This window comes from Polyodon spathula, chromosome 12 (genome assembly GCF_017654505.1).
Source record: "Polyodon spathula isolate WHYD16114869_AA chromosome 12, ASM1765450v1, whole genome shotgun sequence".
NCBI classification, from domain to species: Eukaryota; Metazoa; Chordata; class Actinopteri; order Acipenseriformes; family Polyodontidae; genus Polyodon; species Polyodon spathula.
In genome coordinates, this window is record NC_054545.1 from 44,210,706 (window position 1) to 44,234,429 (window position 23,724).

A 23,724-nucleotide genomic window follows, 5' to 3' on the forward strand; every position below is an offset into this window, starting at 1 on the left:
GCCCCTTGTCTTTAACCAACACACCACACAGCCTCCATCTACTAATGATTTCCAGTGGTTCTACCGAACCATGTGGATATTGTGGAAAAGCTGCATTAAGATGTATATCATGTTAGTCACGACTCTTCCTTTCTTTCAATGGGATATACAGCTATGGATTTTGTATCATCCTGTAGAATGAACTCATGTTGGTTCATAAAGTCGAATAAAACCTGCTGAATGATTGTATGTAAAAAAAAAAAAAAAAAAAAAAAAAAAGCATTCATAGTCTTGATGATTAACTCCTTTGTTCCTGATTTGGGCTAGATGGGGGAAAAAAAAAACTTGTTAATCTGCACAAAACTTGGTACTAAAAGGCACTTTTCTGATGTGATCAGTTCACTTAAGGGTCTAGTTCAGTAATTAAGAGCTTGGTTGGAATGTAATCCAGCAGACACGGGCTCCCCAGGACCGGGTTTTAGAAGCCCTGGAATATATCATTGGTACACCATGAAAGTGCATGTGATTCAGCACATGCCTGTTGGCATTACTATAACACAGATCCAGTTAAGATCAGAAACAATAAAAACAAAGCAGATCAGAAACATGGTATTTGCCGCTTGCTAACTGCACTACCCCTAATACTATTACACTTAAGGTACGTACATAATAAACTCATGTGGATAATCTTTACACTATTTCACACTGCTTACCCTTCTGTGCACTCTGACAAACATGGTTGGCTGTCCAGTTTGTTTGCCTTCTCTAAATGCAAGGTGTTTTCAACTGCAAAAAAATAAAAATAAAAACTACTCACTAGTCAATTTTTGATATCAACAATTCTATTTTTTTATAAAAAAATTATATTTCTAATTATAATTCTATTTTTTATATTAAAAAACGGTGTTTGATATCAAAATAAAAAGGTACTATTTTTGGTATTGATAATTCTATTTTTGATCTAAAAAAAAAACAAACATATACTGCGAACGGCTGACATCAAAATGTTATTTCTGATATCAGTAATCAATCGAACAGCTTCAAGCATCAACCAGTGCGCGCACACGTGTCGAGGGGAGATCGAGAGCGCGCCCGGGCGGAGGGGAGGGTTTTGTCTGTGCGGCGGCGCGTGATATCCTTCCGCTAGTGAGTAAAGCGGCTCCTTCCCTTCCGACAGCAGCCTGAGAGCGAGCAGCAACCGCCGCTCGGAGAAAACAGCAAGATACTCATAAAAACCGAGCCTTTAAAAACGGCACACGAACGGGGGAGGCTTTGCGAGGATTGTACCGCCGAGTTTGTTTTCTGTTTCGTCCCTTTGATGGCATATTGATTGTATAAGCAAAGTAAATAAGATAATCCGGTTTGTGTTGCTGGTGGATAACAAGAGTCGGGCAGAATGGAGCTGATTACAATCCTCGAGAAAACCGTCTCTCCGGGTAATTACAAACCGCTTGAAAAGCGCTCCGTTTAGTCGCCATGTCCTTGTGTATCTGTCAGGGATTCGTGGGTTATTCGGTTAGATCAGAAACCTCCTGGTTTATTTTGAAACGAAACCGCGACTCTAAAGTTAAAAAAAAAAAAAAAAAAAAAAAAAAAAAAAAAGGGAGGGAGCGGAAGGATTCGGGCCTGCTTGCAGAACCGAGCCGGCTTTTCCAATTCCCTCCGAGGAGTGGAGCGTAAATACTTCTAGAATCGCATCAGCACAGCGCATTCTTAACGTGGGGTTTTATCAGGGGTGTTTAGTAAGTTTGATGTGTTGTGTTTTTTTGCAACGTCGCTTTATTGTAGTGTTTGCATTGGTAGTTAACATTTGACCTGATTTAGTTAATAATTGCTTTTTTTTTTAATCGGCCTACAGATAGACATAGAAAACAGGGCGAATGGACTGAAGGACGGTAGTGGGATGAAATGTTTTCGTCGTTTTTCGGATTCATTTTGTCTCGACGTTTGTTGCCAGACTTCCTTGCATGCTCCATTGCTTGGCTTATTAACTGTTCAGTATGTGTTTTTATATTTGGATATTATAATATGTTTTTTATTTGACACGAGAGTATTCAGGTTCCAGGGGATTATGTCGTGTTGTGTCAGGCCTGGAACAAATTTATTAAATAATATAGCCTTGTCTTGTGCGCCTTTTTTCGTGTTTGTTTTTTTGCATATGTGAAGCCTGGTTACTTCTCTTACAGTACACGAAGTTATAGCGAAGGCGTTTTAATACATGTTAATACAACGTGGGTGAATATCCATTTCGTATAAATTTTGGTACCACATGTTATGGTTTCCCTCGGCCTAACTCAAACAAACGCTTTAGTAATTGACTTTGCATTTACTGTATTTATTTTCTTTACACTTTTTAGATCGCAATGAACTGGAAGCAGCTCAGAAATTTCTGGAACAGGCAGCTATTGAGAACTTGGTATGTATTGAGAAAAACTGCACGCAGCCGTGAGGAACGTAATACGCGATATTTCTAAAAAGAAATGAAACAAAAACTTTTTTTTTTTAATGAAGATGCTACAAAAGCTCCCCGTTACACTGGGAGGCCTGAATGGGGGGGGGGGGGAAGAAAAAAAACGCCATGCTGGTGCAACCTAGTATTACGGTTGCCGGCAAATTTCCTTGATTGACACCCCTTAGGTTCTGTGAGGAGGGCGGATTTCCCGTCGCGGCAGTTTTTTGTCCAATGGCAGCGCTTGTTGAGGGCGGACGGCGAGGGGTTAGGTTGCCGAGTACAGGGCCGTTTCTTAGCCATGTGGGAGTGTTAGCTGAGCAGAGCCGGTGAGGCGCTGGAATTACATCCTGCGATTAAGATTTCACTGCTCTGTGCGGCCACGGTTTGTGGTAAGATTAATCGGAATTTAAAAACGCAGTTTCATAAATCAGACATGTATGAGACTCCCTAGACCGTTTTCCAGATCTCGGAAGTGAAAAGGTTCGTTTTGCTTTTTCGATGCAACATGATAAACATGACAAGGCATTTGGGTGTGTTGACTTTTAAAGCTGAGTGAACACGAAGCCACTTCGCGGTTTGGAAATTGGTTTCGGGAGACTAGCTTTCATTCAGGCTATTGCATGGCACCCCAGGGGAGACGTTTGATGCAGCAAGGCTGTCTTTTTTTAACTAGATCTCCCGGAACCAGGTTTTGCCATGTGTTCGGAGGGGGTAGGTTGAGGGCGCATTAAGCAATATATATTTGCAAGGCGCTTGTTGAACGAATCAATTGCTGTTGGCTCTCTTGTACTGTTCCTCTTTCATTCTTCCTTTTTATAAAATTATACAGTCGTTTGATTCTCCCATTGATGGTTTAAAGTATGCAGACTGTCTGCACATGAGCAGGCTATTGTGTGATGATAAACTGGAATCTCACCAAAAAAAGTCAGGTGTTTTTAAATACCTTCCAGCCCACAGGGAGCACTTTGAAATCCAGAAATACTGGTAGCTATAGTTTGAGGGTGGTTGTTAAAAGCTGTGGATACAGTAACGTATTATTATTATTGTCACTTTCAAAGATATAACCCATTTTTAATATTCAAGTGTGTTTTTTTAATATAAAATATTTAAAGTACATGCTGGCTTGATAGTCAAGGATGAGAAACCAAGTGTTAATGTTGATCAGTAGCTGATGCATAACAAAAAAAAAACTATTTACCAGAAGTCTGAGATTCTTTATTGTAGCCCCCAGGCTTTGTATAAATCGAAGTTGAATTTAGAAATGTGCATTTTCACTGAGCAGCTTCTCCAACACTGGGAGGGGATTTGAAGTGTTGGGTGCGTTATGTGCAGTATACTTCCAGTACTACTGCTTGCCATGACAAACAATATTCAGTCTGTTTCATGTGCAAGGTCACATTCCGTTACCCTTTCTGTAATTTTTGTAAAGATTTTTTTGCAGTTAGTGGCAGCTTAATGCAACACTGTTTTCTGCTTGTGTTGACTTCTATCTGACTAGCAGCTATTCAAAATCAGTGTCATTTTCAAACTGAGGTTGGCTTAATATCAAGCCTGGCAAACAGTCATTTTACAGTAGAAGTAAAGTTTAATGTTTTGTTTCCTTATTTGAAACTGATGCAGCACAGGGGAGCATTCATTAATAGAAGGCAGTTGCGCTTGGACACTGTTTGAAATGCTTTGCAAACACAAAGCCGTTGTTTCCTCTGAGAAGCTGCTGAAGGCTTACTTGCTGCTTGTTTGTGTCTTGTAGCCCACCTTCCTTGTGGAACTCTCTAAAGTGCTTGCAAACCCAGGGAACAGCCAGGTTGCCCGCGTCGCCTCTGGCCTGCAGGTCAAGAACTCGCTGACTTCCAAGGACCCTGATGTGAAAACGCAGTACCAGCAGAGATGGCTCGCCATCGACGCCAACGCTCGAAGAGAAGTCAAGAACTATGTAAGTAAACCTTGTAATGCAAAAGCTCCACTGTCCTTTGAAATGTATAAAGCCACTGGCTGCATTGGCATTCACTAGTGCCTATTCCCACTGTCTAGAATAATGCATGCTTAGTTTTTATTTTAGACCTTGCATACCTAAAATGTTTAAAACAAATAGATCTATTGAAGCAGGCTTTGTTTTTATTATATGCATTTCTTTTAAAAATAAAACCCTGCCTTAATATTGCAGGCTGCTGGGTAGGGCAGTTTTGGCAATTCTGCTAAAACAAGTAATTTACCCACTGCCATATTATGCTTTAATATTCTTATTACTGAGTTAAAAAAAACATTGTTATGCAAATTATACTGTTTGTATTGGGATTAGAATTGGCAAGTGTGAGGGTTGATTTACTTCAATTTCTGGCCTTGTTCATTGAGGATGTGAAACCAGGCACTTTACCGATGCATACCAGAAAAGGGGTTTAAGTTGTTTGGTATTGATTTGAACAAAGTTTTAGTATCTTGCCACTTTAAAATTTGATTTAATGGAAGTCGTACTGGGGGTATCTTAATTTGGTTCTGAAATACTATTAATTGCAATTATCAAATGACAAATTAATTGTAAACTATCAATTGTATGGTACAATTAAAATTAGGCAGGTCTGCCAAGGTTTATCTACAATCAGTTGCATTGTAATTGCATTTATTTACAATTGTAACTGACTGCAGGTCTACTGCCAAGTCATTTTTTATAGCTGCTATGTAAATGCAGTCATCTAAAGTTATATTTACAGTAGCTTTATTTCACTGCATTTTCCCCCAGAGGCGATAAGGCTGCGTTGTGTACTGTGTATTTGTATGTACTGGATTCTGCCGCGTCAACGCCCATGTTTTGAATTCTTTCCACCCCCAATTTTAGCTATGTCAGTTTTTCACAGTTTTGTAATAGCCATGCGCAAAAAGAAATAACCAAGTGCAAACCATGCCTGAGATTTCAAATCTTGCGCGTCGAGTGAGTAGAACGAGCTGTGCAGTACAGAACTTGCTCTGTGCATTGATTGAATACATTGTCAGCACTTTTCGTTTTGGATCCGACAATACAGGCTGCCAGTCTGATTACGTTTTCCTGTTAAGCTACAATCTTTTTTTTTTTAATCAGCTTTAAAGGTTAATGTGTGTTTTATGGAGATATAAGATTACAGTGGATTTACACAGCACCCTTTTTTTGACAAACCCTTTACCAGTCATGATGGTTACATTTTAAACAATCAATATTAAAATGAACTATCGCCTACAACTCAGTGTCAAACATCTGCACAGCTGAAACGCGTATTTATATGAACAATTAGACGTACAGGGTTATTTTCTAACTTACATTTTAAAAAAAAAACTAGTGTTTAAACAGGTATATGTACATACAAAACTGTAAAAACAAGTCCTTTTTAATTTAAAATGAATGTGTGTATTCTTGTGTGTCAGTCACTCGGTCCAGTACAGAATCCAGGTTGAGCTGCTGCAGTTTTCTGATCGAAATGTTTCTGCTGAAGCGCTGTGGCTTCAAGATGAAATCTACTGGTATTTTCCCTGGTGCATTCCTTGTACAAAACGAAGGAATTGATGGCTACCAAGTCCAGTAGAGGTTATATTCAAAATAGATATATTGTCAAAGGTAGAGGGGATTATAACTTATTTTTCTGATCCCGCCTTTCAAACGCCATCAGGATATTTTTACGTGTATTTGGGAAAAGTCAAGCATGGACAGAATCCGGTGTATTGCACTACAAATTACATTCTCCACCTGTTTTATTGTGAATCCACTTTAACAATGTTGTGCCCCTGTAAAATAAAAAAGCAGATGTCATGTTTTCAGTGGTTTAATCCACAGTTTAATTTAATTACAGGTGCTGCAAACCTTGGGTACAGAAACATACAGGCCCAGTTCAGCCTCTCAGTGTGTGGCTGGCATTGCCTGTGCGGAGATCCCAGTGAACCAGTGGCCTGAACTCATTCCCCAGCTCGTAGCGAATGTCACAGACCCCAACAGCACTGAACACATGAAGGAGTCAACACTGGAAGCCATTGGATACATCTGCCAGGACATTGTAAGCACTTGCCCTTTTGATGCTTCGGTAGTTTTTGTGTTGCAAGGCCTTATTTAGCCAAGGATTAGAAACACTTCTGATCCTTTTGTTCGGAGGCATCTAGCTTCGCTCCTGGAGGGGTGCAGTGCCTTCTGGCTTTCGTTCCACCCGAGCTCTTAATTACTGGACTGGTCTAATTATTTGATTCATTGGAAACATTTAAGACTTCTCTCCAGGCCTCAACACTTTATAGGTAGTGTACCTTGAAATCAATTATAAAAGACCTTGAAAAAGTTGGATCAGTTATGTTAATTGATAGTGTAAGTTGGAATGAAAAGCAGAAGTTCCTTGGACTGGAGTTTGACACCCCTGCTTTAGTTGATGCGTACCATGCTTAAAGGCCCCCGCTTGTTTGCTGCATTTCTTAATTGTATTGAAACTGAAAGATCTATGATCTGTACAGTGATTGGCAAAATTTAAGGTTGCAAGTGTAAAGTTAGCAACATTGTTTGCTTTTAGAAAGAAAAAAAATATATAATGTAGCATTGAGTGAAATCCTGCACCATGCTGACTTTGTAGTTGATGCAGTAAAGATTTCAAAACAGACTGAAGCTGTCCATCGTGAAGAAAGAAAACCCAAAGCTAATGACTTAACTATACATCTGTTTAGCAGATCAAATATGTAACATTTATCTAATGCATAACAGGCTGTGTTCTTTAAACAAACATTTGCCTGACATTCATCACTTTGGTCTTCTACCTACTGTAGGTACTGAAAAACAAATGACTGACTGGAAGAAGCTGCTGTGTTGGAAGATACCAATAGCCTCTCCTGACATCATGAAGCTGCTTGAATTCTGTTTCCGTGTGGTAGTTCTGATTGTAGATCTCGCTTGTTTTGTTTTCAGGACCCAGAGCAGCTGCAGGACAATGCGAATCAGATCCTAACAGCCATCATCCAGGGCATGAGAAAAGAGGAGCCCAGCAACAATGTCAAACTGGCAGCTACCAACGCCCTGCTCAATTCCTTGGAGTTCACCAAAGCAAACTTCGACAAAGAGGTACAGGCTGACGCTCGTTTTGCGTATGTTCAGGAAGTGCAAGATGAAGTATTATAGCATTGGTTTAAGACTGATCTGCCATTAAAAGTTGCAGTTTTAGAGGCATCTGGGTTGAATCGACCTCCAGCGGTCATCCCTGCGTAAAAAAAGGATAGGTATTGGATGCAGCCCAGGGTGATTTCCCAGTGCTGTAAAAGGCTCTAAAAATTCAGCTGTTGCTTATCATGGCAGGGGTACCCCTTAGTGAATACTGTCCTATTGAGTGAGGCCTGCCTTTAGACATCTCTGCCCACTTTTAAAGACCATATGTAACATCTAATCCAAGTTATATAGCTGCCTAAGCAGGTGAAGAATGTGAACTATTAATGCTATAATTGATCTTGTATGTGTGTGTGTTACAGTTTTAGATAAGACTTGTTCATAGTTTCCACAGACTTAATCCTATCTCATTTTTTTGGGGGCGGGGCAGGCAGTGTTGGTCCTGGAGGGCCAGTGTCCCTTCTGGCTTATTACAACTGTACCCTAAATTAATGAATTGGACCAATTAATCTTATAAGCACTTAATTGGTCAAATTAAGTAATTTAGGGTACAGTTGGAACAAAAACCAGGAGGGACACCGGCCTTCCAGGACAGGGATTGCCCACCACTAATTTAATTGCTTGCCTAATGGTTTTGGATCACTCTTCAAACCGATGAATGTGATTGCTAGCTAATGAAATTGTGTGAAGAGTTTCATAGACTTGCAAAGATTCCAAGCATTGATTCTGAAGTTAATAGCTTACAAATATTAATTTGGCCCGAATTAAATAAGAACAGAATCAAATTCTGTTTTAGTTTGACTTTTTATGCTTCCAAAGGAATTGATGTATGTAATTTATAGAAGTGTTGCTATAGCCAGTGTGTCCTGATCATTAAAATGCCAGTACTGAATACCTGTGCTGTTTAAATCAAATGTCTGGTCTATGAGGAAAGATCATGCACCACGCTGATGCATTAGTGTGATGCACAAATTAACCAAAAAAAATCTGAGACTTGACAATTCAGTAGTCTTCTAGAGCAGTCGTTCTCAACCCTGGTCCTGGGGGAACACTACCCTGCTGGTTTTTGTTCCAAAGTTCATAATTGAACCTTTAATTGAACTAAACTAGCTTAATCTGAGCATTTTTAATTATTTTAAACAGATGGAGATTTCACTTTAGGTATAAAATTGTAAAATGAACATTCTTAAACTTTTTTTTATAAGCTACTCTATTTTAAAAAGCTCAAATTAGGCAAATTATTACTTCAATTATGGGTTCCATTATGTCACTGAGTGCTTGGTTGGAACAAAAAGCAGCAGGGCAGTGTTCCCCCTGGACCAGGGTTGAGAACCACTGTTCTAGAGCAAGTGGGAGCTGATTTGGGGGATGGTAAAGAATACTGCAATTTAATTCGTTGACTCTGTTTTTCAGACCGAAAGACACTTTATTATGCAGGTAGTTTGTGAAGCAACGCAGTGTCCAGACACAAGAGTAAGTACATCATTTTTGGCTTTTTTTTACTTGTTAGTTTGCCACTTTTATTGTGTTTTTTGTCTTAATAGTAGCATCCTAGCCTTTTAGAATCATATGACTAACTCTTATTTTATTGCACTTGTGTGTAACTAATTTATTTTTTTTATTTGAAGGTACGAGTAGCTGCCTTGCAGAACCTGGTGAAGATTATGTCCCTGTATTATCAATACATGGAGACATACATGGGTCCAGCTCTGTTTGCAGTAAGTACTACTGAGAGTGACGTTGACACCAATGCTTTAGCATTACGGAGGTCAATGAGAAATCTTACACTACGTTCACTTCAGATGATGCAATAACATTTTTTAAACACTTATGTTTTGTCAAAGTTCTGATTTAAAAAAAAAAAAAAAAAAAAAAAAAATCAATGACTTTTTTAAATGTTTATCAGTTTTTCTTTTGCATGAATAGCAGTTGAATTGAAACTTTTCAGGTTAAGAGATCAGGTAAATTGTAACATTTGTGCATCTGCTTAGTGTTGGACTCATGTTATTTGGTTCCTGCTGTAGATTACAATCGAAGCTATGAAGAGTGACATTGACGAGGTGGCCTTACAAGGAATTGAGTTCTGGTCAAACGTGTGTGATGAGGAGATGGACTTGGCTATTGAAGCATCCGAGGTAAGTGTGTTTAAAAAAAAAAAAAAAAAAAAAAAAAATCTACCAATCAACTTGTCAATCAACTTGTAATCAACATACTTCTATACTTATTGCCATTATCCTAAAGGCCCTTGGTTAAGTTCCAGCAAAGAAGTATATTCAGATACTGTGCACTATTTCTCCTGTAAAGGGGAATTTTCCTAGCTGATCAGTGGTTGATGAAAGAACATGCACCACACTGAACAATTAGTGATGCATACCAATTACATAATGCTGAGACTGCTGTATGTGAGAACACTTCAGGGCTCAGTCAAGATTTTTATTTCTTTAAGTTTACCAGGCATTAAACTTACAGCTGTAACTTTTTTAATCTGATCAAAAGGACAGGTGGAATATAGTCTTTGAGAAACTGCATGGACTTACGGTGCACCTTTTTCTTTTTTTTTTTCTCCAGGCAGCTGAGCAAGGAAGACCTCCAGAGCACACCAGCAAATTCTATGCCAAAGGAGCGCTTCAGTACTTGGTGCCCATTCTCACACAGACCCTGACTAAACAGGTAAGCTTATCAACTTGCAGCCAGTTGTGCAGCAAGCTGATAAAACATGACCACATCCTGCTAGTTTTTTTCTCCTGTGGGTAAAATACTGGTACTTCCTTTTTAACTTGAGAGGTAGGTTGATTGTCTCTGAAAGCAGTACCTGTTACTAAGCATTCTGATTACTTGAGACCTAATGCTTATAAATGCAGCATGCTGCTTGTGTGATTTACCTTGTTTCGTTTCTCTATTGACTGTAGCCTGTGCTGCTTTGTCTATGATCTGCTTTAATATGGTGGGAACTGCAGCCCCTCAACAAATTGGCAATCAAAATCCCTTTCAGAGGTTTTATACAAACATCTGGTCTGAATTGATGCAGAATTTACCAAAAATAATAATCTGAGACTGACTAGCCGTTTGCTTAATACACGCTTTAAGAAAACCTCAAGTCTATGGCGAATTAACTTGTTTTCCCTCTTTAGGACCAAAAAACCCCCCAGCTGTTTTTTGAATGAGTTTTAAATGACGATTTTGAATGAGGGGGGGCAGTGCAAAGATTACCCTCATGTATAAAATCACTACTAATGAAGTAGGAACAGGAGGTTTATATATAAACGAGGGTCTTCTGATGGTAGTGGGTACTTCAGTGAGCTAACAGTGTAGTGTCGGGCGCTGCTGTAACGCTGTGCTACATGTGTTTGCAGGATGAGAATGATGACGATGATGACTGGAACCCCTGCAAGGCGGCGGGTGTGTGCCTCATGCTGCTGGCAACCTGCTGCGAGGATGACGTTGTGCCCCATGTGCTGCCCTTCATTAAGGAGCACATCAAGCACCCAGACTGGAGGTACCGGGACGCCTCCGTCATGGCTTTCGGGTCCATCCTTGAGGGGCCGGAGCTCAACCAGCTCAAACCGCTTGTCATTCAGGTGAGCCACCAAGGGCTTGGACACTGGTATAGATGGTTTCTTGTATGTTTTGTGTGACTGTAGAATCACAAAGAGGAAACGGAAAATTTTGGATGAACAGATCCAACCTATTGATACATTTTAAACCCGGTTTAAAATTTAAGTTGATAATTTGATTTGTGGGACACATGTTTTTTGTACCTTAAAGGGTTGATAGTGTACCAATGAATAGTTGAATGATGTCTCATCAGTAATGCATTAATGGTTATTTGAGCATGATTACATATACAAACTAGCCCATCCTGTATAATAACTTATTGTGATGCATATCATAACTTAACACCTAAAACCAAAAGGCTCAGAATTCTGTAGGCATTTTAAACCAATGGGGAATCAGTCTGCTTCTGGGGTATTAAACAAATGCCTGGTCTAAGATGAGAAGTCATGCACCACGCTGACGCATTTGTGTGATGCAGAACTTGCCAAAAAAAAAAAAATCTGACACTGACGAGGCGATTTTGCTTAGTACGTGTTAAATTTTTTTTATAGAGGTATTAATAAATGCTGATACTAATATAAATTATATCCTATGAATGATACATCAGTAATCATTCATTTGATCATATATTGTACATCATACAAATTAAACTATTAGGATCAGAACAGGTATTGATACATGTTGTATTGTAATCTGCAATTACTTTTTTTTAGCCATTTTCCAGATGGGTGTTTGGAACCTTTTGTACCCTTTTTCAATGGTTTCCAAGGACCAAAATAAACACATTAAGCACAATCATGAAGACTTCCTTGTATAAGCAAAAATACTTTAACCTGTGCACTGGTTTTTCACGGACTCTTCAGGCCATGCCCACGCTGATCGAGCTGATGAAGGATCAGAGTGTGGTGGTCCGGGACACCACTGCCTGGACGGTGGGGCGAATCTGTGAGCTGCTCCCTGAAGCCGCCATCAATGAGGTCTACCTGGCTCCTCTGCTGCAGTGCCTGATCGATGGACTGGGCGCTGAGCCCAGGGTGGCCTCCAACGTGTGCTGGGTAAGAAGCTGGACTGTCATCGGACATCGTTTATAACTATGCCAAAACTATATGCAGAGCAGCAGGGGCCAGTGCCACAAAGCACTTCTAGGGGTCTGGTAAATCCAGATTTTGTGTGTGTATATCTCTCTATCAAGGGCGAGGGTTATTTTGATTGTTTTTTAGACTAGCTTAGCGGCTTTCTACTAAAACCTTTCTTCTAGAAGGAAGGTAGCTTGCAAGCTAGCTAGCAGACTGCCATGTGCTTTCTTTCTAAAACTGATCTGTCAGTTACACATTGTATATGGATTTTAAAATCTAGGATTGCTTCTGTTTTTTTTAGTTTTTTTTCCCGGGCCAGGCGGCTTTACCAAATTAATCCAGTTCTAATAGATGGTCTAATCCCAAGGAATTTTAATCAACTGGTGTTAATGATGACTGATGGTTTTGAAGATGTATAGGATCCTATAATCTGGTCTGCTAGGTTAAGATTGTGTCAGTAATTTGAGACTACCCTGTTTTATTCCAGGCTTTCTCCAGCTTGGCGGAAGCTGCGTATGAGGCTGCTGATGTGGCTGATGATCAGGAGGAGCCAGCTACCTACTGCTTATCCTCCTCTTTTGAGCTGATTGTACAGAAACTCCTGGAGACCACGGACAGGTATGGGCAAAAATTGTCCATATCTGTATATCTTAATATCTGGTCTATGAGGAGAAATCATGCACCACGCTGATGCATTTGTGTGATGCAAAAAAATAAAAATCGTAGGCTGACCATTCCTTTCTTTGCCTAAGCATGTTTGTAAAAGGAGGATCCAATTTTATATTGATGTCAAACTCTTTCATTGCAATGTTAAATGTTCTGGCTTTCCATTTTTATAATTTGCTAGTGTGCTTGTACAGTTCTTAAATTAGTTCCCTACAGCAATTTTAGGACCTGCACATTTGGGATTGAGACTAAAATAGGTTTGCGCTGCGCATGAAACTTGGAAGTAATTGGCAGGGGGGGGGGGGGGGGGGGCGGTGTGTAATCTAAAATAAACTTTGACTATATTTCAGGCCTGATGGACATCAGAACAACTTGAGGAGTGCGGCGTATGAAGCCCTGATGGAGATTGTGAAGAACAGTGCGAAGGACTGCTACCCAGCTGTACAGAAAACTACTCTGGTCATCATGGAGAGACTTCAGCGAGTGCTGCAGATGGAGGTATGGACAGGGAACGCAACGTGTCCTGATTGATGGGTTTTTTATTATTTATTTTTTTATAAATACTAAAGCATAATTTGACAAATGTTTTGACAATGTTGAATTGAGGCTGGTTTGCGTTCACATGGATTATGATCAGTCAAAGCGAAAAGGAGACCATGACTCTGATCGTTCAGGAGTCATTAGCCCAGTTTCCAAAACCAAAATGCTGTTCAAGCCATCCTTCGATAGCCCACAAGTGCTGCCCAGTTGAATTGCCGATGACCGTTCCTCCTATTGCTCAGAGTCCTGGCAAGCAGGATTTTAGGTCATCGCAGATTATACTTGGTCTTTTTCACTTGGTTTGTGAAGCAGCGGGACTGCTCATCTCCACCCTGAATTTTGTGAGACCAGACAATTTCCAGAGGGGGGTGTCGTGTGTGGTTTTTTTTTTTTTTTTTTTTTTTAATAATAAAGCTATGACTTGTTTTTTAAATGTGACAAGCTTTTATAAAAGCTTGAATAGATAATTTTGTATAGTACTTAATGTGTTCCTTTTTCTTGGCTTTGAAGAAAGTAATTGGTCTGTTTTTGAAAAATGCTTTTTTTTAAATGGATTACAAAAAATGTAATTCTGCTTTAATTATGTAAGTGGAACAGGGATTTCTTGGAATGGATTAGGACTGGCCTAGATTAAATTACCATAGAGGCTGTATGATGCGGAGATCTGTTTTTATTATTTTTAAATGTCGTTTTTTTTTTTGTCACTACTTTTCTGCGCAGTCTCACATTCAAAGCACATCGGACCGAATCCAGTTCAACGACTTGCAGTCTTTGCTGTGCGCAACACTCCAGGTAAGATTGCACTTTTGGATCATGTGTTTTTATCTTTTTATTTCTCAAATAGAAGCACATAGTACTTTTGTTTTGTACACAGAGCAAGGCTAGGTTGGTGTGCTCGGAATACATCCTAACCTTCCACCATGTGTTGCTGGACTTTGCTGTTTTTATTGCCTGTGACACTTTTCGAAAAAGCACGGAATTAAACTTAGCAGTGTGTCATTCAATCCCAAAGGAAAACCTCTATTCTATATCAATGTCTGGTCTATAAGGAGAAATCGCGCACCATGCTGATGCATTCATGTGATGCAGAACTTACCAGAAGAAAATCTGAGACTGACTATTCCTTACTTTTTGCCTGTAAAAGAGGGCCAATGTTTGTTAGTCAAACCCTTTCATGGTAATACTGTTCAGGCTTCTAATTTTTTATAATTTTGCTAGCGTGCTTGTGTAGATCTTAAATTCTATTAAGACCTGTACATTTTGGGATAGAGGCCAATATAGTTTTTGAACCATCCAAATGTATCCATAATTGCCAGCAGGGAGAGTATGTACAGTGTAAAACACACGTTTGCAGAATATAGGGCTTGCACAAGCTGTGACAGTGTTAACTTCCCCTACATTGCCAAGCCTGCCCTGATGGCAACATCATGGTTGGAGCATTTCAATCTCTGCCCTTCTCATACTTCTGTAATGTTTCCTTTGTAGTTACAGCACTATCCTTGTGTTATTGTTCAGCTGTGTCCTGGAACTTTTGCCACACAAGTGTTGGCATCTTTTTTTTTTTTCTAGCTGTAGAGGTCCAAGCTACTAAATCTGCTCCCAAAAGCAAATTATTTTTCCTAACAGTCTGTTCAGTAAACTGCAGCTTGTTATTTGTTCCCTATTTTGCTAATGCTGCTTTCCTGTTCAAGCCATTTTGTGTGTTTTTATTTTAAGAGAAAATAATCGTTAAGTAAACACCTGACATCTGAACAAATATTCAGTATGTTGGTTGCGGTCAATTTCAATTCCAGCGCATTGATCAATTGCAATTAGCAGTATTCTGTTTTAATGAGCTTCTCACCAGTAGCAATACATTACTTTTAAATTGAAGTCACTGTTGGTTAGTCAGTTAAATCCGCTTTGCAAGAAAGCTGTTGAACAAGAATTGGCTTAAATATAGTCTAATTTCAGCTCTCCTTCAAAGGAGTTAGAATTAGATTTTTCAAAGGAATAGGAATTGAAAAACAGGAATTGACCCCAGCCCTGGCTGGTTTAGTGAATATGCCTCTAGCTGACAGTTCAGTGAAATCTGTGTTGTGCAGTGGGGCTGACTCTGGTTTCTCAGGCGAGCGTAACAAATGATTCTGACAGTGTTTGAAGGCGGTAATTGCTTGTGATCGACCCCAATGAATTGTTCAGCTGCTCACAACCTGATAACGCCAACATGAATGGCTTTGATTTTTTTTTTTTAAATATTGTCAACGAGGAAACCTGCGACATGAAATGCATAAATCCAAGAAGTCGCTGCCCTTTTGTTTTTGTGACCTGTTTTAAAGTGTAGATTCCATTGCCTTGCAGTACATCTTGGAATTTTTTCCGAGTAATGATGAACTAGTTTGTTAGTGGTGTTGATTTCAAACGGCTGTATTTCCAGTACAGCTGGTGGATATGCAGAATCATTATAGGAGGAGGTACTGCCCTGTCTTATTTCTATTGGTGTAATCAAGGGGAATTCAGATTACCATGGTTTTTTTTAATACTGCATGGTTGCGCTTTATTATTTTGTGAATTGTTGCTTAGCTGGATGAGAACTGTTATTTTTTTTCTTCCTGTTTGGGTTGACCTGAACACAGCAATTGCTTGCTTTTACCAGCCAGTAAGCTGCAGTAATGTACAAGGATGACTTATTAATATGCAAAATATCAGTCTGCTTTTTGCGAGTTAAATGTTACTGTATAAAGCAGGGGTGTCCAGTCACTATCCTGGAAGGCCATTCCACTCCAGGTTTTATCTAAAATGGGAATGAACAACTTCAGGGTTTGGGTGGAGGTTTAATGAAACCATTTAGAACAGGGTTGGAACAAAGACCAGGAGTAGAAGGGCCAACGTTGGCCTCACCTGGTGTAGAGATTTCAGATCTATATCTTCAGATCTTATGTCAATGCCAGGGGTGTTAAACCCGGGAGGGTCGCATTGTCGTATGGGTTCCGTTCTACCTGAGCTCTCAATTTCTTAATTAGGCTAATTTAACTTCTCCAGACCTCAGTGTTTATAGGTAGTGTCATTTTTGAAAATCAACTGTAAAAGACCTTAAATATGAAGTGTCTAATTGAACACATCAGATTAAGTATGTTACGTGAGATTAAGTTGGAATGAAAAGCAGACACCCCTGCAGCCCTGTAGGACTGTAGTTTTGACACGCCTGATCAGTGCAATGCAGAGTCTTGCCGTGTTTGTTTCCTGATGGGATTCCTCCCCCGTGTTCTAGAACGTGCTGCGCAAGGTGCAGCACCAGGACGCCCTGCAGATCTCGGACGTGGTGATGGCGTCTCTGCTGAGAATGTTCCAGAGCACCGCAGGGTCCGGGGGAGTGCAGGAGGACGCGCTTATGGCGGTCAGCACTCTGGTCGAAGGTGAGAGCAGGCTTAACCCTCCATTGAAATCCGTCCTTGTGTTTGTGGAAGGTAGCAAGCTTTGTTTTCCCATTGCCTCTTTTGTCAGTTAAATGTATTGATTTATTTACTTGGTTACTCCTCTCCAGATTTGACTTGACTTTTTTTGTTTTGTATGGGTCTGATTTAACTTTTTATATACCGTTCACAAATGTTAATCCTTTGCTTTTGATGTAAGTGTAATATCTGAACAGGTTTTATCATAAGCTCTTTTTTTTATTTTGTCTGAAAATGTACAATGTGTATCCCAATGACCGTTCCTCCTATTGCACAGAGTCTCGGCAAGCAGGATTTTAGGTCATCGCAGATTAAACTTGGTCTTTTTCACTTGAGGTAATGAGGCAGCTGGGCTGCCAGTCTTTACCTCGAATTTTGCGGGACCAGACAATATAATTAAATTAATATATTTATTTTTTATTTTTATATGCAATTAGTTGTAATGTACAGGGAAATGCAACTAATACCTTTTTTTCTTTCAGTCTTGGGTAGTGATTTCTTGAAATACATGGAAGCCTTTAAACCTTTCCTAGGTATTGGGCTGAAAAATTATGCAGAATATCAGGTAAGATCTCATTTAATTGCACTGTTTGAAGACAATTGAATGTAAAGGCTCTTTGTGAAAACTAAAGGCTAATTGTCATAGCTTGGTTGAAAGATCCCAGGTGGAAATGAGGCTGGATTACTTCTCGTAGCGCAGTGCATAGAATTAATGGTTTTGTGTCTCTGGGGATGTTTCTGTGACTAGGGTGTCAAACACTGCATTAGTCACTGGTGATTTGTAGGTTACTTTAACATGCTGAGTGAGGTAAAACACTAGAGGCTAATTGGAAATCTGTATAAATGAAAATTCTAGTTAACCACCGGTGTGTCAAACAATTTCTAGAGCAAGTGTTAAATTTCCATTGCTTTACTAGAGCGGTGCCTTCACAGTATTTAAACTTGGTGATCAAAAACCATGATGTAAATAGCTTTGGGCAAGATGCAGCTTTCATTTCATTAAATCTCTTGTGAAAACAATTTACTGTACATAAGAGTAGCATAGTTGGTAATTGTAATACTAATTTCTACAGTCCTCTTCTGTCTGGGTTACTAAGGCGATGTCTCATGTGGTGTGTATTTTTTTATTGTGCAATGTGAATTTCCACTAGATTCCTTTTATATGGCACTTGTTTTTCACTGTTAACATTCCTGTCTTGTGTCTCCAGGTTTGCTTGGCTGCAGTGGGGCTAGTCTGTGATCTGTGCAGAGCTCTAATGACAAATATTCTGCCACACTGTGATGAGATCATGCAACTACTGCTGGAAAACCTGGGGGTAGGTAAAACTGATTGGGTACTGTTAGTAGGGTACAGATGAAAAAACAAAGGTCTTGTCTAAACACTACAAGATGCAACAGCACAGTCTCCGATGAGTAAGTTGTGGCCTGGCTTATTATCCAAAGTTTAATTCCCTTGGTAAATGTTACATCTGCTCAAGTTGTTTTCAAGCAGGAATTAGTGTGCGAGTGAATTTAATAATAAATTGAACGTGTATTCAGATGACAGTTCCTCCTATTGCTCAGTCCTGGCAAGCAGGATTTTAGGTCATCGCGGGTTTAACTTGGTCTTTTTCACTTGGGGTAATGAGGCAGCAGGGGTGCCAGTCTATCGCGAATTTTGCGGGACCAGACAATGTTTTTCTGTTAATTTTATTTTTATTCGCAATTGGTAATAATGTACAGGGAAACGCAACTAATAGCATTTAAGTTATTGCAGACAATTTGAATTTACCGAACGGCTGTCAGTTCTATTGATATCTCTCCTTTCCCCTCTCCCCACCCTCTTTTTCAGAATGAGAACGTGCATAGGTCTGTGAAGCCCCAGATTCTCTGTGCGTTTGGTGACATTGCCCTGGCCATCGGTGGAGAGTTCAAGAAGTATCTTGAGATTGTGCTGGACACTCTCCAGCAGGCCTCCCAAGCGCAGGTTGACAAGGTGAGAGCAGCTTACTGAAAAATAACACTCCTGTTGCATAGCAGTCCTGGCAGTCCAGAATTAATTAATGGTTTAGGTTCTGGGTTAGGACTGCTGATCTCCTACATTTTAGTGTTTTTTTTTTTTTTTTTTTTTGGGACCAGGCAGTGTATTCAGGATATGAATGTATAGTCTCGGGATGTAAGCAAAGTCATTGCACATGCAGTAATCCAGTTCAAATTGGTGACCCTTGACCGTGATGCAGTGTCAAAACCCAACATGCTTCAGCTGCTCTGGACTGTCCTGGTGTAGCAATTTGTTTTGTACCTCGCCCCTAACATTCCCCAGTCATACTGCATGCTGGTTCAATTAGTTGTGAAGCATTCATTTTATTTCTGTGCTGTTTTACTTCAATGTAACGACCTCTCCCTGCAGTAAGTGTCTTGTGATTTGATGGCACACTATCCTTGGCCATTATAAGGTGTTCTGTTTTTAATGCTCAATCGCACAAACACATTTGGGATGCCCTCCAGTAGCACGAGCAGAACACTGATTGTGACACTGGTGAACCTAAACCATGATCAGTTTAACTGTTTGACTTTCTTTTGCAGACGGACTATGATATGGTGGATTATCTGAATGAACTGCGGGAGGGGTGTCTGGAGGCGTACACAGGCATCATTCAAGGGCTGAAAGGCGACCAGGAAAATGTGCATCGTAAGTGCATCCAAAATGCTGTTCAAGCCATCCTTCAATAGCCCACAAGTGCTGCCCAGTTGAATTGCCGATGACCGTTCCTCCTATTGCTCAGAGTCCTGGCAAGCAGGATTTTGGGTCATCGCAGATTATACTTGGTCTTTTTCACTTGGGGTTTGTGAAGCAGCGGGACTGCTCATCTCCACCCTGAATTTTGCGAGACCAGACATAAATGTTCACCTATCAGACACCTTTTAAATATATAAATAAAATAAACCACATTGCATTAATGTGAAACCTTTTTTTTTAATGATTTAAAAATGTATTAAGCACCTGTCTGGGATTTTTTTCTGTGTTCAATCAAGTCTTTTATTTTGTTTGTCTGTAGCGGATGTGATGTTGGTGCAGCCTCGTGTAGAATTCATTCTTTCCTTCATTCACCACGTTGCTGAAGATGAGGATCACTCCGATGGAGTAGTAGCTAATGCTGCTGGCCTTATAGGGTAAGGGGGGTGGGGGGGGGCACATCATATAAAAATCATCTTGAGCTCAACCCAGGGCAGACCCAAGCAAGTAAGCAGCTTTTACAAGTACACTTTTTTGTTGATGAATGTTCAGACTTTTAGGTAATTGCAGATTGTACTGCTGGGTATTTTGTCACTTGGGTTATGTGCGGCACTGGATTTAGTATTTCTGTAACACCACATAACAAATCTTAACGCATGTGTGTCTTCTGTTCCTGCAGTGATCTGTGCACAGTGTTTGGTAAAGATGTCATGAAGTTAGTGGAGGTGAGGCCTATGATTAATGAACTGCTAACTGAGGGCAGGAGATCGAAGACGAGCAAAACTAAAACTCTCGCTACATGGGCTACCAAGGAGCTGCGGAAACTAAAGAATCAGGCTTGGTGAGTGTGTGTTTTAAGATGAAACCCACAAGAATGCATCAAAGTACATTGGGAGAAGCCATGGGTTTATAAAACATGCTGTGTTAAAGATTTAATGCTAGAGGTAATTAAGGAAGCATAATTGAGTTGGGAGAGTTGTTTAAATATATTACAGCATGAGTTATTGTCTCATCTAAATGTAGAATGTACCATGCATCCAATGTTTTTGCAAGACGGTAATAATAGTTTAATTTCTTTTATTCAGATTTCTTACCATTGGGAAAACGTCTTGAGAGAACCCCACTGGAATTATCCGATCTTTTGAGAGAACAAAAATTGAACCAGAAGTGAGGAGTGTGCACGGATGATGAGTGTTTGGGAATGTGAGAGAATGAGTGAGTGAGGCTTAGAATCACACCACCTTCTGAATACTATTCCAGCAGCAGCAGCAGCCGTCATAGCCTCAGCAGCGTGTCCACTCGCTGAAGTGCTGAATTCAATTGAAAAACTAACTGTGGACAGCTGTAACCGGCAACAGTTCAAGAATGAAAAAGGAACATTTTCAAAACAAAGGTTCACCAAAACTATAAATTAACAGCCAAACTTGAGGATATTTTTTTTCCCAAAAAAAAAGAAAAACCGCACAGGACTCTTGTTTGAAGAATGAAAATCCTGGATTTAAATATAAAAACTTCAATAAATAAAAACAGAAGATTTTCTAAAGGGGACTTGCTGCTGGAGTTGAAGAAAGCTTAAACGGGAAACAATTGGATTCCCTAGCCCAGTTCTTGTAACCTTTCTTTAAACCATTGTGCTGCTTATGCATGGGGTGTCTTGCAAGCTGGTTTGAGGGTGAATTCCAGTTGAGAGTGCGTGTGTGTGAGTGAGGAGGGTCTACTTTCTTCACGTCAATTATAAAACGATAAATAAATATAGAAGCAACTCATCAAATAAGTTAGTGAACGCATTTCAGAAACTATTTTAAGAGCCCGGTCAACTAATGGCAGCACAAGAGAATTTGAAAATTTAAGTTGCTTTTCTTCTGTAGGAGAATCACTGACGAATGTTCAGAGCTTCCATTTTAAGGGTTAAAAGCTGTTTGGTTTTTTGGGACAAGGTTAAATAATCGGAAAGGAGAACTATTCTTCCCCTGTCGAATGTCAAACCGAATTCAATTTTTATTTTCTAATGATGCACAGGGATTTAAAAAAAAAAAAAAAAAAAAAAAAAAAGGTAATAAAAGCTGAAATATACAAAATGCCGTTCATTTAACAGATAGCACTTTGGAAATGGTCCCACTTGTAATACATCAATCCAAATGAAAGTAGTGTGCCAAAGAATTTACTAAACCATACAAAAATCAGGTAATATTTTGGACTGTGGTGTACAAAAATAAACAAAAAAAGCAGTTAAATAGATCTGAAAAAGAAGCTTATCCTTTTGGGACATATCGGTGGTCTTTCTGTGCTTTGTATTAAAATTGATAAATTTGTGATATTGGTCTCTTATTGCACTTAAAAAAAAAAAAAAAAAAAAAAAAAAAAAAGTGAAATAAAAAATAAATCTTCCTGGCTTGTAAAAGAAGCAATGAGGCACTTGTAAGAGGTTCTATTTTTCCACAGCCATGAACCAATAAAATGGTATCTAACATTCCCCAGCCTTTTTTTTGTTTTTGTTTTTTTGTACTTTAACAAAAAACATCTTTTTAAAACACAATTCTATTCCAGTTTATTTTGATTATTATGTTTTTGTGGTGGGAGGCCAGGCAATACAGGAGCAGATAATCAACTTGCCTTTTTAGAAAGACACGCCTGACAACTTAGTCTGGTAACTTCAGTTTAGTTCCCTGTGTTACTTTGTTTTGCTTTTTTTGTTTAACAAGAGGGGGAGGAATTGTTTAATGTGTTCTCTTCCGTTCTAGCCACACTATTCTTAAGGCGGAATCACCCAGCACCCTATAATTCGGGAGATATAAAATATAAATGTAATTTTTAAAGATTGTATTGAATGTCTCGCTAATTAATGCATTGAAGGAATGGCAAACTGCATTGGTAGCTGGGGGGAGTTTAATTAGTCAAACCTTTTGGCAAAGAATACATTCCGGCCTCTTCCTGACTGTTACACAATGGTGATTGCTATGTTAAAATACTCACCATAGAATGTACAGCATCAGATCCTAATGAACAAATCTAAAATAGTCTATACAAGCCAGGTGGCTTGTATACCCCAAATAACCCCCATTTCTAAGTAAAGGGTTAATCCCTTTTAATTGTTGGTATTGTAATGATCAGAGGGCGTCCTGGTTTAGAATGGGCTGTGATTGGAGCTTTTTCTATTCTAAATAATTAATATTTTCTCATGATTTTGCTGGAGTGTAGTGCACAGCTCTCTTGCATGCATTTCCTCCAAGCCCTTTGTGAATGCCCCTCTTCCAACACTAAGATGTTAATTTCTTGATCAGAGAACTGGCAGGTTTTAAGTTTCTTCAAAATGCAAAAAGATCCCTTCTGAAACAGAGGCAACTAAAATTATAGAAGGTCTGTTTTAGGATCTTAAGGGCATACATTGCCTGTGTTTTCTTTTTTTTAGTTTTTATATGGTCTCGTTGAACCTTATTGGGTGCTGCAGGTTGCTTCTCTTAAACGAGTGCGTGTTTGCAGAGAGGAAGAGTTTAAAAGCTCTCCTGTACCAGCGGAGATAGGCAGTTAATTCCTGGACTCGTCCTGTCTGCCCATTGTGGCTCGATTCGTACAGCTCTTTGTACAGGGTAGTGTGCCTTTTGAGTTCAGGCTACAGTGCGTGTGGAGATTTAGTTACCACTTTTGCAGGGAGGGAAATACTTGGCGGTGTGTATTTGAGCGCTGGCAAGATAGGGGTGTTCAGCGCCAAAATTGGATTAATTGCTCTAGGTATGTTAAAAAAAAAAAACAAAACAAAACAAAAAAAAAAAACTTTTGTTTTTGTATTGCTATTATTGCTTTCTAGTTTATTTTGTACTTTTTATTGGAAAGTTGAGGGGGGGTGGGGGGAGATCCTGTTCTGCAAATAGGGTGAATTCTGACCATTCCTCAGTGCTACCTGTTTTTGTCTGTCCTGTATGGGATTTTGGCTTCAGAGAGACCCAGGAGAATAAAGAACACTGAGATACTAACTACTGGCATCCGTCTTTTTGTTTTGTTTATTTGATTTAGTTTATTTCATCACACATTATTTCCAACATTTAATGTCCTAAAATGACATGGGCAAACTGTGTGGATGGAATTCATGTAGAAGGTCTACATTCACATCTTCTGTGTGAGGCCCTGTGTTACGAGGCTGGTGTTTTGGTGCGGATGCGTGAGAAACGTCATTATACTGTTCCAGCAGTTTTATACCTTCTAATAATGGTGAAACT

General features: G+C 39.5%; 1 protein-coding gene and 4 non-coding genes across 5 annotated transcripts; all 5 read left to right on the forward strand.

The window, feature by feature from the left end:
* Positions 1–1,133: 1,133 nt before the first annotated feature.
* LOC121323919 (importin subunit beta-1-like) lies at positions 1,134–23,481 on the forward strand. Its single transcript, XM_041265250.1, has 22 exons — positions 1,134–1,415; positions 2,337–2,395; positions 4,182–4,364; positions 6,247–6,447; positions 7,335–7,487; positions 8,940–8,999; positions 9,155–9,244; positions 9,551–9,661; positions 10,095–10,196; positions 10,880–11,104; positions 11,945–12,136; positions 12,645–12,775; positions 13,174–13,321; positions 14,084–14,155; positions 16,614–16,758; positions 17,277–17,359; positions 18,003–18,110; positions 18,626–18,769; positions 19,360–19,465; positions 19,833–19,947; positions 20,190–20,351; positions 20,596–23,481. Coding segments are annotated over exons 1-22 (2,631 nt in total). The 5' UTR covers positions 1,134–1,375; the 3' UTR covers positions 20,597–23,481.
* LOC121325077 lies at positions 13,580–13,720 on the forward strand. The gene has a single exon (XR_005951313.1). It is a non-coding gene; the product is annotated as a small nucleolar RNA SNORA79 (small nucleolar RNA).
* Positions 17,046–17,187, forward strand: LOC121325074. Its single transcript, XR_005951311.1, has one exon. It is a non-coding gene; the product is annotated as a small nucleolar RNA SNORA79 (small nucleolar RNA).
* Positions 18,332–18,469, forward strand: LOC121325078. Its single transcript, XR_005951314.1, has one exon. It is a non-coding gene; the product is annotated as a small nucleolar RNA SNORA79 (small nucleolar RNA).
* LOC121325076 lies at positions 19,534–19,676 on the forward strand. The gene has a single exon (XR_005951312.1). It is a non-coding gene; the product is annotated as a small nucleolar RNA SNORA79 (small nucleolar RNA).
* Positions 23,482–23,724: the final 243 nt, after the last annotated feature.